The 14,951-nt window shown below is 30.7% G+C and overlaps 1 protein-coding gene across 1 annotated transcript; it reads right to left on the reverse strand.

Annotated features, from left to right (window-relative positions):
* Nucleotides 1-10,029: 10,029 nt before the first annotated feature.
* On the reverse strand, nucleotides 10,030-13,615 carry LOC101503231 (ruBisCO large subunit-binding protein subunit alpha, chloroplastic). The gene is made up of 8 exons (XM_004505990.4): nucleotides 13,404-13,615; nucleotides 13,134-13,320; nucleotides 12,925-13,046; nucleotides 12,390-12,597; nucleotides 12,158-12,303; nucleotides 11,716-12,022; nucleotides 10,941-11,392; nucleotides 10,030-10,548 (listed from the first exon to the last, which is right to left on the reverse strand). Exons 1-8 carry the CDS (start codon nucleotides 13,458-13,460, stop codon nucleotides 10,261-10,263), a joined length of 1,767 nt encoding a protein of 588 aa, XP_004506047.1. The 5' UTR covers nucleotides 13,461-13,615; the 3' UTR covers nucleotides 10,030-10,260.
* Between the last annotated feature and the right edge of the window lie 1,336 nt (nucleotides 13,616-14,951).

The raw sequence follows: 14,951 nt of genomic DNA on the forward strand, positions 1-14,951 counted from the left end.
TTTTTAGCTACCTTTTGTTTAATGGGTAAATACTAATTTTGTGAATTTTGTTTGGATGCTACATCTAAATTCTAAAAAGGTTTTTTATAAGAAAGGAAACACTCGTTACAAGTTTTATTAGAATAAACTATATTAAAGTGAACAATCTCACATATATCTTATTAAAAATTATAAATTAGAATGCAAAGTTTACAATATTTTACCCATGTAATTATATTTAAGTGGATATATATAAAGTTGATATCAACATTCCATTAACGGGAAAAGAGTGAAAAAATTTCTTTTGGCCACCGTCAATTTTAGGCTTTAAAAACTACACAGATACAAATGTAGTATATCATTCAACTTTTATAAATAATATTTCTTTTATATAATATATATATATATATATATATATATATACATATATATATATATATCATTTCGCATGTTCACTTATGATATGAAAGTTTCTTATTATTTTATAATAAGAAACTATCTTCAATGTAACATTTTTAATGTACGTAGGATTGATTTTCTTCACTGCAACATTATTCTCTTCCTTGAATTGGTTGTACAGATTGAATCTGCTGGTCGAAGTTATTATATTTCTTTATGACACTGACAAAACTAGAATATTTTACCTGATGGTACAACACCTATAAAGAGTTAAGACATTGTTAGTGCCATAAAGAAATATATTAACTTCGACCACCAGGTTCAATTTGTACAACCAATTCAAGGAAGAGGTTAACACTTAAAGGAAATAAGAATTGTTTAGAGAAATGTGTAGGTCACAATTACAAAAATTATCAAAAACATTTTGTTAATTGTCCGTCAAATATATATTATCTTTGAGTTTTAACAAATGAAATTTATAAATAAAGTTAATATGGTGTTGCATCTCAGGTTCTGTTTTCAGTTTTTATTTTTTATCTTTTTCATGACTTAGGCCACTTCTGGTTTATATGGTCTTAAAGTGTTTTGTCTGAGTTTATGTGTTGGATATAATTGGATATGGTTGCATTGCATGTAAAATGCTTATAATTAGATGTCTTTGATGAATCCATACGAATACAAAAACCAATCTATGGAAGAAAAAAAAATGCTCAATGACGCACAATTACACGATTGATAATGTAATGGACCATTGTTAGATAGCCATAAACCGTGAATTGTAAATTTTTAGGGTAGAGAACTTTTGGATATTTTTGTCATGCAAAATATTGTTGGTCATGTTTCTGTCGACATAAAAAAGTCGAAGCTAAAAGGTAGTAGTGCTGGTAATAATGGAGATGGTGGTGGTTTTTTGTAGGATGAATGGAAGGATCGGTAATGATGGTAGTGCTGTGGAGGAGAAAATGATGGTGGAATTTCTGGGAAGTCTACATGTAGGTGGTGGTGTGGTGGTTGGTTTGTAGAATGGTAGGGTGGTGAAGGAGAAAATAATGGTGGGATGGCTGGGCAAAAGTCTACATGTGGGTGGTGGTATGGTGGAGGAGAAAATAATGGTGGGATTGTTGGGCAAAACTCTAACTGTGAGTGAGTGGTGGTAGGGTGGTGAAGGGGAGAATGATGGTGGAAGGGGTGAAGGGTGTTGAGAATTTGTGAGTATGAAAAGTGTAAAAAAAAATAAAGAAAGTCATTGAAGAGAGATAGGTGTTGTGCATTAGTTGCAATGGTAAATTGTGTACGATTTATAGAATTTGAAAAATGTGCTTTTCCGGAGGAGTCGGCGTTAACTATGTGGGTCATTGGGCATCTAACAATGGTCCATTACATTATTAACCGCGTAATTGTGGGTCATTGAGCTTTTTTTTTTCTTCCATAGATTGGTTTTTGTATTCGTAAGGATTCATCAAAGGCATCTAATTAATAGCATTGCACATGCAATGCAACCATATCCAATTATATCTTCTAGCAAATAAACTGAGACAAAATACTTTAAGACACATGCAATTGAATCTAAAACTCACTTAAAATACTACAAACCATATAAACATCACAGTGGCCTAAGTCATGAAAAAGATAAAAAATAAAAACTGAAAACAGAACCTAAGATGCAACACATATTAGCTTTATTTATAAATTTCATTTATTAAAACTCAAGGATAATATAAATATGGTAGACAATTAAAAAAAGGTTTTTGCTAATTTTTGTAATTGTGACCTATACCTTTCTCTAAACATATTCTTATTTCATTTAAGTAGTAATCTCTTCCTTGAATTGGTTGTGCACATTGAATCTGGTGGTCAAAGTTAATACACTTATTTATGGCACTGACAATGTCTTGACTCTTTATAGGTGTTGTACCATCAAGTAAAATATTCGCGTTTTGAAGAATATCCTTCAAATTACTTCCTAGTCGATCATGGATTTGTAAGACCAGGCTGAAGTAATCTATTTCACACATCAAGGAACAAGTTCCATGAGTTGACCATTGCTTCGACCACAAATCAATATCATCTTGGATTAGATCATTTTGAGACTTTGTTAGAGATTGCCACTCACTCTGAAATTTACTAAAAAATGGAAGTCGATTCATTAATATAAAATGAAGTTAATTTTTATCATCATATGAAAATAATAATTATAAAAAAACCATTGACGAAGATAAACTTACATTTCTATATTGGATCGATGATGTGCTACCTGACCCACAATTACGCAGTTGATAATGTAATGGACCATTGTTAGATGGCCATAAACCATGAATTGTAAATCTTGAGGATAGAGAACTTTTGCATATTTTTGTCATGCAAAATGTTGTTGGCCATGTTTCTGCCAAGATAAAAAAAGTCGAAGCTAAAAGGTAGTAGTGCGGTTAATAATGGAGATGGTGGTGGTTTTTTGTTTGAAGAATGGAGGGATCGGTAATGATGGTAGTGTGGTGGAGGAGAAAATGATGGTGGAATTTCTGGGCAAAAGTCTACATGTAGGTGGTGGTGTGGTGGTTGGTTTGTAGAATGGTAGGGTAGTGGAGGAGAAATTAATGGTGGGATGGATGGCTGGTCAAAAGTCGACATGTGGGTGGTGGTATGGTAGAGGAGAAAATAATGGTGGGATTGCGGGACAAAAGTCTAACTGTGGGTTGTGGAGGGGGGAAGGATGGTGGAAGGGGTGAAGGGTGTTGAGCATTTGTGAGTATGAAAAGCGTAAGAAAAATAAAGAAAGTCATTGTAGAGAGATAGATGTTGTGCATTTGTTGCAATGGCAAATAGTGTACGATTTATAAAATTTTGAAAATGTGTTTTTCCGGAGGAGTCGACGTTAACTATGTGGATCATTGGCCATTTAACAATGGTCCATTACATTATCAACCACGTAATTGTGGGTCATTGAGCATTTTTTTTTCTTCCATAGCAATAGCAATTGATATAGTGCTTAGTTTTTAAATCATGTAATAAGCAAATATAGAAGGAGCATCCTAAGTTATTTACTCCATTATGAACTCAAATTGTTGAAGGAATATTAACATGATATCATATATTATACTAAATAGCTATAGCAATTGATATAGTGTTTAGTTTCACAAAATCCTAATATTATTCAACAACCATATCTTTTATTAATGGGAGTGACTTGATATATCTTACTTTTTAAGAATAGAAAAAAGATAAAAGAAATCAGCTTCTAGAGTTACAATGAGATAAGCATCTCCACAATTTACAACTTACTTTGCCATTAGGATATCATTTTTGTATGTTTACTATTTTTATATTTTTCATTTTTTTTATTGGTTGTTTCTTCTTTACTTTTTAGCTACCTTTTGTTTAATGGGTAAATGCTAATTTTGTGAATTTTGTTTGAATTCTACATCTAAATTCTAAAAAGGTTTTTTATAAGAAAGGAAACACTCGTTACAAGTTTTATTAGAATAAACTATATTAAAGTGAACAGCATCACATATATCTTATTAAAAATTATAAATTAGAATGCAAAGTTTACAATATTTTACCCATGTAATTATATTTAAGTGGATATATATAAAGTTGATATCAACATTCCATTAACGGGAAAAGAGTGAAAAAATTTCTTTTGGCCACCGTCAATTTTAGGCTTTAAAAACTACACAGATACAAATGTAGTATATCATTCAACTTTTTTAAATAATATTTCTTTTATATATATATATATATATATGTATGTATGTATGTATGTATGTATGTACGTATGTATGTATGCATGTATTTATCATTTCGCATGTTCACTTATGATATGAAAGTTTCTTATTATTTTATAATAAGAAACTATCTTCATTGTAACATTTTTAATGTACGTAGGATTGATTTTCTTCACTGTAACATTATTCTCTTCCTTGAATTGGTTGTACAGATTGAATCCGCTGGTCGAAGTTAATATATTTCTTAATGACACTGACAATGTCTTGACTCTTTATATGTGTTGTACCATCAGGTAAACTATTCTCATTTTGAAGAATATCCTTCAAATTACTTTCTAGTCGATCATGGATTTATAAGACCAAGCTGAAGTAATCTATTTGACTCATCAAGGAACAAATTCCATGAGTTGACCATTGCTTCAACCACAAATTAATATCATCTTGGATTCGAGAATTTTGAGATTGAAAATGTTGAGACATTGTTAGAGATGGCCAAAATCTTTACACTTGGATCATATGGTGTGCAAACAGGTTTAGGCCAAAATCATAATACTTCTTTAAGATATTTTCAACATAGTGAGATTAATCCAAAGAAATTATCATTTTTGACCTACTAATCTTGATTTCAAGTATTACACTTTCTTCTCTGAGATCTTTCATTTCAAAGTTGTTTCACAACAATGATTTGCAGTATTTACAACATGAATATTTGAACCAAATATGAGTAAGTTGTCTACATAGAGACATATGATAGTACAAATATCATTTTCATATTTGTAAAAAATACATTTGTCACTTTCATTCTCTTTAAACTCATTTGATACAATCAAGTTACCAAAGTTTTCATGGCATTGCTTAGGAGCTTGTTTAAGACCATAAAGAGACTTATCTAACTTACATATCTTGTTTTCTTGTTCATGAATCACAAAATTGTCAGAGGTTATTCCATATAGATTTTTTATTCCAAGTCACTATTTACAAAAACAATTTTGACATCTATTTGGCGTACCACCGAGTTGTGAATAGAAACAAGTGAAATTAGTACCCCTAATGGATGTAAATCTAGTGATCTGTGAAAAAGTGTCGAAGAAGTCTATATTTTCTCTTTATATAAAGCATTGGATACAAGGCTAGCCTGGTATTTATCAACAATTACATCGGGTTTTAGTTGCTTTTTCAAAATCCATTTACAACCTATTGATTTGCAATTAGGAGGCCAGTCTACTAACTGTTAGATCTTGTTAGACTCTAGATAATACATCTCATCGTTTATAGCTTCTTGTCATTATATCCAAAGACAACAAAGCTTCTTGAATATTTGTAGGATCTTCTTCTAAAGTATTGGTCGTACAATCAGATCCATAATCTGTATCAAATCTTGTTCTCTTACTTCTTTGAGATTTTGTTTCACCTTGTTCGTTACTTTTAGTGCTCCTGATGACTAGAAAGTTACTTATTATGGTTCCCCCTCTATTTCCTAATTTAAAACGGATTCTATTTACATAAAAGTCAACATCGTTTGACTATATGATCACTTTACCATTTAGATCATAAAACATATACGCTTTATTGTTTACTGTATACCCAATGAATATACCTTAATAGGCTCTACTGGCGAGATTAACTCGCTTGGGATCGAGGATTCTGACATAAGCCAAACATCCCAAATTTTAAAATAAGATAAGTTGGGTTGTCTTTTCTTCAAAATCTCATAAGGAGATGTTTTGCTTTTATACTTGGGAACTATGTTCAAAGCATAGCAAATAGTTGATAAAATTTCCTCCCACTAATGAGATGCGGCGCCAAAGTTAAACATAATTGCAACAACTAGTTCAATAAGAGTTATATTCTTTCTTTCAGTTTTACCATTCCTTTTAGGTGAATATGGTGCAGTTGTTTCATGTATAATTGCATGCAGTTTATAAAAATCATTAAACTTAACTAAGAAGTAACATCAAATATTTGAATTCTTCATTTCCATATCTATATTATCATTTCAGGTAGTTTACTAATTTTCTCCAATCATAATTAATAAGTTTTTTTAATTACTTTTCTTTTTAGTGTATCAAGTTAATTTTTGTAAAAATAATCAATATTATTCAAAGAAGAAAAATAATAAGACGTACATCCAATAAAATTTTTGTTGTAAATCGGGTATCTTTCGCACAACTATAGAAACTAATCCCTCAAGTCTTATGGGACGTAAATTGAATGCACGCATCTGCAAAGACTAATCATTCGAGTCTTGTATGACCTAAATGGCACTGCAGACTCCGACTAAGAATTTTAACGTTGATCCATGCCCAAATTCGAATTTGATTTCCTTACATTGGCTAAGCTAGAAAAAATGTGTGTCATCTTACCTTGTTTTTTTATGAGTAAGAAAATAAAGGACAAAAACAAGGAAAAACTAGTTCCTTGATATTACATGTAAAATAGCATATAAGAGAACAAGATGAAAATGGGCAGATGGACACACATTTAAAATAACTTATGAGGAGTTATGTGATGACTCATTATTAACAAGTCAATTCGCACACATATTTATCTTCTCTCAAAGTGTGAATAAAAGAGAGGTTATAATTGAAGTCTTTGAACTTCTTTATAGCGCTAGTTGTAGGAGCATATAGATGAGGCTAAGGAACACCATTTTCTACCATATCAATGGCAACAAGAGAATTTATTTTCTACCATTTTCTCCAAAGCATAGCCACAAAAGCCGAAGTAACTCGATATCCACTCATCACTAAAGTTTATAACAATTCCCCCGAAATCGGAATGCCCTAGATTTCCTAGTGAACTTCCTACAATATTAAGCTTAATGTAATTCTCATGAGGAAGCAACTAGAATACATGACAAATGTTATGAGAAGTATTAGATATACCCAAAATTTTAGTAGGTGTGGCATAAAGAGCCTTAATTCGATTGATAATAAATCAATTATCCATTTTTCTACGGAAAATATCTCATGATTCATAACTTTTCAAATAATCCAACAAATAATGGCAAACAAAATCCTATATGTGGATTGAATATTGCTAGCAATCCATTACTCTCAATCCAAAATATAGAATTGGTTATGTCAGCCCAAAGCTATCTAGCTCCAAATTATTTTAGCTATCGAACAATCACGAATAGTATGGATAATAGTTTCTAAAGGATGGTCACATTTATGATAAGAAAGGTCATTAGTCAAATGTCGTTGAGCTATGAAGTGATTGGTGGGAAGACTATAATAAAAAAATTATCCAAATAAAGAATTGAATATATTCATGGATTTTTAGCTTCCAAATCCAAGACCATTTACCTCATAGAGTATAAGCTTGTGTTGTGTCTTCATCAACCACCTGTAAGCAGAACTAGCGGAATACTTCTTCGAATGAGACTCTCCCCATATGATCATATCAATAGAATAAAAAAACTGTTAATTTGGAGCTGAATGTCATCAAGAAGAACAGTAGTCAAATGATTAAAATGTCATTGCCATTCTTCAAAAATATCTTTCACGTACACGGTAGTATCTAAAATATGCACAAAAGGAATTAAGTTGCAAAAGTAGTCTTCACCTAACCATCTATCGTACCATAGGAACTTCACTCTTAGCTAATATTTCAACGAAGCCCGAATGAAGAATCTCTAAGATTTAAGTATAGGTTGTTAGGTTTTAGTGTGAATGGTCAAGTCACACATTGACTAAAAATGAGTTAAATATTGAATAGATAAAAATGTTGACTCGTATGTTGAATGTCATAAGATTTTGAATGTAAATGCAGTGTCAAAATCTTTTAAAAATTTAAATGTTTAACCTGTTGTTACTCTCAAACCCTCAGATTTCCCAATAAAAATGACCAAATATAAGAATCTTCAACTTTAAATTGATTATTTAAAATATAAGAATTGCACAAATATTTATCATAAAGAAGTAGAACCCACTGACTTATCAAGATTCTGCAGTAACTTCCACGCATACTTGGTTTATCATAAATATTTATAGTAAAGAAGTGGAACCCACTGATTCATCATATTAGTTTCCCTTACCGAATAAATATCAACACCATATAAATGTTTCGATTTTACGTACATTAGAATCAATCTTCTCACGCACACCAATGAAAATAAATAAATATAAATAATATCATCCTATATTTGAAATCTAGAATATAAAAAAAATGTGGAGTACTTATCGATAAAAAAGTATATGTGACGTTTATTTATACATTGTGACAATTGATATTTTTTAAGGAAATCATTAAATGGACATAAATAATGGAGTAAAGAATATTCCTACCAATAACAAAACAATTTTTTAGGTGAAAACAAGTTCAAATTTTTCATATGATTTATTCATGACATTGGGAGCTACGTAAAAATATAAGACCATTCATGTCAAACATAATAGTAAAAGTATATATATATATTTTTTTTTTCATATTTAGAACATATTTATTCAACATAAAAAACCATAATTTATTTTTACATTTAATAATAAGAAAAAATAAATATTTTAAAGTTAACATAAATTTTGCGCGATTAATTCTAACTAACCGTTTTTTAAAATGGATGTCATAAGGTATTAATATTTTACTATATATAATCGACTCAACCTAAAATTTGATTTCAATACTATTTTTCTTTTTTTGACAGATTTTTCAATCTATTTAAAAAAAATTTGGTAGCAATTTCATTGAATTGGAGTAACTCGCAAAATTTTAGTCTCCAATATTAATAACATTGGTCGAAGATGACAGTAACAATTGTTAAAGATAGATGGTTGGTGGAGATAACGATTCTTAGACACGGATAGTTGATGATGATTCATAATTATTAGAGTGGCGGTTTAACATATTAATTTGTAAACAAGAATGTAAAACTTATTTTTTAGGTTGAATTTTATAATAAAAAATTGAAATTAAGAAAAATTAATTCAATTATATTTTATCTGAACAAATTTAGATAGTTAAATTGACTTCTAAAAACAAAAATAAGAAATTCGCAACTGCTGTGATAAGTTAAAAATATATTCTAATTAAATTTTCTTGTATTTCACAAAAATTAAATTTTCTTGTATTTCAGAAAAATTAAATTTTTAAAAGAGTTTTTATTAAGTATTTTGGTTCATAATTTTATTTTTTTCTAAAATGGTAATTTATTTTCAAAAATATTTTTAATAAATAAAATCATTCTTTAAAAAATTTAAATTTCAAATTTGTACATAAACACTTAAGCGATGTGTGTTTTTTGAAAAGAAATTAAATTATTTCAAAAAAAAATCATCGTTAAATACGATTGAGCTCCAACAGACTCAAACTTTCAATTTTTCAATCACACTTTAAATTTTTTTTTCAAAATTACATTTAACCACTCAACTAACCTCAAATATATATATATATGTGTGTGTGTTGTGTGTGGGGTAGTAACTATGATAAGAAAATTGAACATTAACTACTTATTAATTCATTGCAGACAAAATATAATAAAATCAAAATTCACGAGTAAATTCATCAAACATCTAAAGGCATCTTTGAGAGTTAAGTGAGTTTTGGAAATGACGGCTTTAGAGGGGAAGATTTTCTTTAATGTTAAAATAGATAATAAATTCTACCATAATTAAAAAAAAAAACATATCACAAATTCAAACCAAAAACATCCAACATCTGATATTTGCCATTAAATTAATTTTTTTAATTAATAATAAATAATCATATCACATCTTTCTAAATTTATTTTAACAATTATTTTATAAATTTTAAAATAAGAAGAAAAAAACCCCACTCTCTTCCCTTCAAAACCTAACTCCTAAAATAGTCATTAGCCTTTGTTTATCAACTATCTGATAACATGAAGAAGAAAAACCCTCAACCCTGGTTGTCGTCCTTTATTTAATTGGATAATCATTTGTTGCTTCTCTCCGAACATACAAGTTACTGAAGGAACCACATCAAAGACTATTTTAAATTATTACGAAATATAGCGTCCAAATTTATCACTTTCTTTCTCCCTCATCAACCAAAAACAAATCTAAAACTATGCTTACAAATACAAACATATTTTTTTTCAATTCAACTGAACAGGCATCCGAACAAATACTCTAATACTTTTCTGATCAAAACTGTTGCTGCCGTAATAGTTAACCTACAACAATTATTGATCTAAAACTTAAACAGTAAGGCCTTGTGGGGAACCAGCAATAGGTGCCCTGGGTTTAGGCTTTTCAACCACAATGGCCTGTGTGGTCAAGACCATCCCAGCGACTGAAGCAGCATTCTGCAAAGCACACCTTGTTACCTTGGCAGGGTCGATAACTCCAGACTCAACTAAATTCTCATAGGTGTCTGTCATGGCATTGTAACCAACCTCCCATTCACCATTCTTGATTTTCTCCACAACCACTTCACCCTCTATTCCAGCATTTTGAGCGATCAATGATGCAGGTGCTACAAGTGCCTGCAGATACAAAAGAAAAAACATGAGCAATACTGGAGAGGTTTGCATAGAATATCTTAACATAAATGTAACTGACATGGAAGATGATAAGGATATATATAAAATTTAAAAATTAATTATTTCCCCGTAAACCAAATAAGGAAACGAAGCATAAGATAAATATGATAATTCAACTAAAGGAACATCATGTACAATGACCATCCAATTAATAATAATTTGCACCAAGGTATTGACGCTTTAAGTATAGGTAAATCAGAATACCCTGAAAATGTTGATATTATTTGTGTACGGCGTAAAGTTGTATGTTGTGATTGTGGAACATGCTGTGAAAAGTGAAAACAATAATTATAGCATACTGATCAAAATATATGCAAATTGATCAGCATTCTCACCTTTTGCACAATGTCAGCTCCTAGCCTCTCATCAGCATCTTCAAGCGTCTCCTTGATTGCTGGGACATAAGCAGAGAGATGAACCAATGCAGTACCTCCACCAGGAACAATACCTTCCTCAATGGCAGCAAATGTTGCATTCTTGGCATCCTCAATTCGGAGCTTACGATCCTCAAGTTCAGTCTCCGTAGCAGCACCAACCTTGATGACTGCAACTCCACCAGACAATTTAGCAATCCTCTCAGCCAGTTTCTCAGAATCATAAACTGAGTCTGTCTCAGACAACTCTTTCTTCAATTGTGCAACCCTGGATTGCAACTCATCCTTTGATGCAGCATCAGCAATAATAGTAGTAGAATCCTTGGAGATGGTCACTTTCCGGGCCAAACCAAGCTGTTCAATTGAGGTGCTTTCAACGAGAAGGCCCAGATCACTGGCTTGGTACTCAGCACCTAATGGTTAAAGGAACAAAATTGTCAAAGAAAATGCATCACAAGGGGAAAACAACCTACTATAATTATACTTCCACAGCTTGAGTTCCTTTCTGTTTTGTATCATGACAGAATAACTTGAAACAATGGAACAAATATCAAGAGTAACTAGAACAATGGCTAACTTCTAAGATACATTAATTTAAACAAAATTTGAACAGAATTGACCTTCATTTAAACATGACTGAGACCACCCAGATTTTGAATGATGAGACCTCACCACAAATGTTACATTGCTTGCAGGATCCAACAAAAGAAAATTAAAACATAGAAATTTCATATACCTGTCAATATAGCAATGTCTTGAAGGAGGGCCTTTCTCCTCTCCCCAAAGCCTGGAGCTTTGATGGCAGCAACATTAATGATACCACGCAGTTTATTGACAACAAGGGTAGCCAAAGCTTCACCAGTGATATCTTCGGCAATGATAAGCAAGGGGGCTCTCAGTTGAGTTGTTTTCTCCAGCAATGGAATTATATCTTTTATTGCTGAAATCTTCTGATCGGTAATCAAGACTCTTGCATTCTCAAATTCAACAATAGATTTCTCAGGATTTGTAACAAATTGAGGGGAGATATAGCCTCTGTCAATCTACAAGAAAACAATAAATTACCATAGCTATATAACTAAAAACATAACCTTAATCACTCAGTTTATTTCTCCCCATTACATCCATTCCTCTTGGAAGAGGAGGAGTAATTATCAGTCCCAAAAGAGAATCCATACCTCCATTCCTTCTTCAACTTCAACTGTTGTCTCAAACGAGGAGGAAGACTCAATTGATAAAACACCATCAGGTCCAACTTTGTCAATTGCTTCAGCAATCATTTTTCCGATCAACTCATCATTTCCAGCAGAAATAGTAGCAACAGCTGTTAAAACACCAAAATTCATTACCATTACATTCTAACAACCAAGAAAAATACAGTTCATAGAGCAATTAGAAAATCATCAATACCTTTTATATCATCTCCGCCTTTAACAGGCCTGGCCTTCTTCTCAAGCTCTTCCACCAAACCCTGCACAGTTTTTTCAATACCCTTCTTGATGGACACAGGATTAGCACCAGATGTCACACTTAGAAGTCCAAGCTTAATGATTTCCCGAGCCAAAATCGAAGCCGTTGTTGTTCCATCACCAGCAGAGTCATTAGTCTTACTTGCAACCTTCAGTTTCAAATCAACACAACACCATCACTATTCACCACTATCCATAACACATACATGTTCATAACCAAGAACTAAATAATTTAGAGAGATTGACTTATTCAAGCTTATCTACTAGCATAAGATAGTTTAGGAGCGCTTAATGACATGTCCATAAACTGTTTTTAGCTTATTACCATAAGCTCTCCAAAATTGCCTATGAAAACAGTTTATAACTTTATGAAAACAGTTTCACTTTATCACACACACTTTTATGAAAAGCACTTATGTTACAAGCGCGGTTTACCGAAACATTTCACCTTTATTTACAAATTATCTACCACATACCTCCCTAATAAGAGCAGCACCAGCATTTTCCATAGCATCAGGCAACTCAATAGCTCTTGCAATCGTAACACCATCATTAACTACCTTAGGACTACCAAATTCATCCAACACAACATTCCTCCCTACAAAAAACACATAATTTCACATTTTCATATAAAAAACCGAAATTGCAGAAAACAAATCTGAATTCTTATATAAAAAGGGATTACCTCTTGGTCCGAGAGTGAGACCAACGGCGTCAGCGAGTTTATCAATTCCGGCTTGCATAGCGGCGCGTGAATGTTGGTCAAAGGCGATATCTTTAGCAGCGGCTTTAACGACAAAACGGTTAGAGGATTGTTTCCTGTAATTGACTCTTCCATTTTGTTTCAGCTTCTTGGTGAGACTCGTTTGTGCCTGAAAAAATCGAATCGAAATATAATAATCAATTATTCTGTTTAGGTAGAAATGAAAAATGAAAGGGAAATGGAGTTTGGTACCTGGTTGGTGGGAGAGCGAAGAATTGAGGTTGAAGAGAGAGCGTTGGTGGAAGCCATGGTTAGGTTAGGAGGAGTGAGCAATGTGAAGGTTTCGAAGAGTGTGGATAAGGAATTCTATCACTCAAACGAAGTGAGAGGTTTAGGGTTTGAGACTTTTAATTTATCATCACACAAGCGAGTTTCTAGAAAATTCTTCTCTTCTCGAATTGTTTAGGAATATTTTTAAAAGGACAATTTATATAAAACGAACTGAGTAATAAAATAGCAGATGTATTCACATATCTCCGATCAAAATCTCTTGCCAAATCACATTACTTTTATATAATGATAATAATATTTAAATGAATTGTATGATATTATAAAGTTATGCTTTTTTATTGAATGATAGTATAAAATTATCTTTTAAGTATATATATTCATTAAATGGTTACGTACACGTCGCACGATTTATAAGCGTAGCTCATTAATATTATAATATATATAATCCATATTCTATATATATATATATATATATATATATATATATATATATATATTATTAATGAAACATCAAAATAAATTACCACTAAATACCAATTTTAGTGATATAAGAAAACTACTAGTTATAATCAACTTTTTTTTCGTTACAAATTTGCTTTTATACACACAATAACACAATCTTTTCCAAATTCAAATTTATCCTATAATTAAAATCACTCCAAAAATAATTATGAATACTAGTCAAAAGATTTGGTAACAAGCAATTTAAATTAAAACAAATATTATATTAATACTACTAATTATAATCAACTTTTTTTTCGTTACAAATTTGCTTTTATACACACAATAACACAATCTTTTCCAAATTCAAATTTATCCTATAATTAAAATCACTCCAAAAATAATTATGAATACTAGTCAAAAGATTTGGTAACAAGCAATTTAAATTAAAACAAATATTATATATTATAAACAAATATATCTTTAGAATTTGACTCAATCTGTGAATTGAGTAAAATTTTAATAGCAAACGACACCCACAAATCATAAATTTTAAGTTTTTTCATTCTTCTTCTACTAAGAGGTGACTTAGACTCAGCACTTAAATTTTATTATATTTTTATTATATTATCATTGTATGTTATTAATTTGGGTATTGCTATTTATTCACAACTTCATTATTTATATTTTTAACAAATTAAAATTTATATTGCATCAATATATTCTATAATTTGAATCAATAAATATCTTTTCTTTTAATAAAAAAAAAATCACGTTATCTGATAGATATAAATATGAATGTAAGATATTAATGAGTTTAACCGAAAAATAACCTTTATTGAAAAACAAAATTGATCATTTTTAATAAAATCGTCATTTCTAATTATATTTGTCAACACCTTTTTAATAATATACAACGTAGTAAGATGATATGTTCGAATATACGGGTAAACTTGTGTATTACAGTAAAATATATTGATGTAATACAAATTTAAAAATCGTTAAAATTAAAAAAGATGAATTTACGAATAAATCCATACTGTTTAAGTTAATAATAAAAAAAATGTC

This window comes from Cicer arietinum, chromosome 6 (genome assembly GCF_000331145.2).
Source record: "Cicer arietinum cultivar CDC Frontier isolate Library 1 chromosome 6, Cicar.CDCFrontier_v2.0, whole genome shotgun sequence".
Classification (NCBI taxonomy): Eukaryota; Viridiplantae; Streptophyta; class Magnoliopsida; order Fabales; family Fabaceae; genus Cicer; species Cicer arietinum.

Excerpts from the sequence above, each read along its gene's own strand:
- LOC101503231 (XM_004505990.4), bottom strand. The coding sequence starts at position 13,460 with ATGGCTTCCACCAACGCTCTCTCTTCAACCTCAATTCTTCGCTCTCCC. Across the intron at positions 12,598-12,924 it reads GTGCTGCTCTTATTAGGGAG|GTTGCAAGTAAGACTAATGA; the intron begins GTATGTGGTAGA and ends TTGAAACTGAAG. Across the intron at positions 12,304-12,389 it reads AGGCGGAGATGATATAAAAG|CTGTTGCTACTATTTCTGCT; the intron begins GTATTGATGATT and ends GTGTTTTAACAG.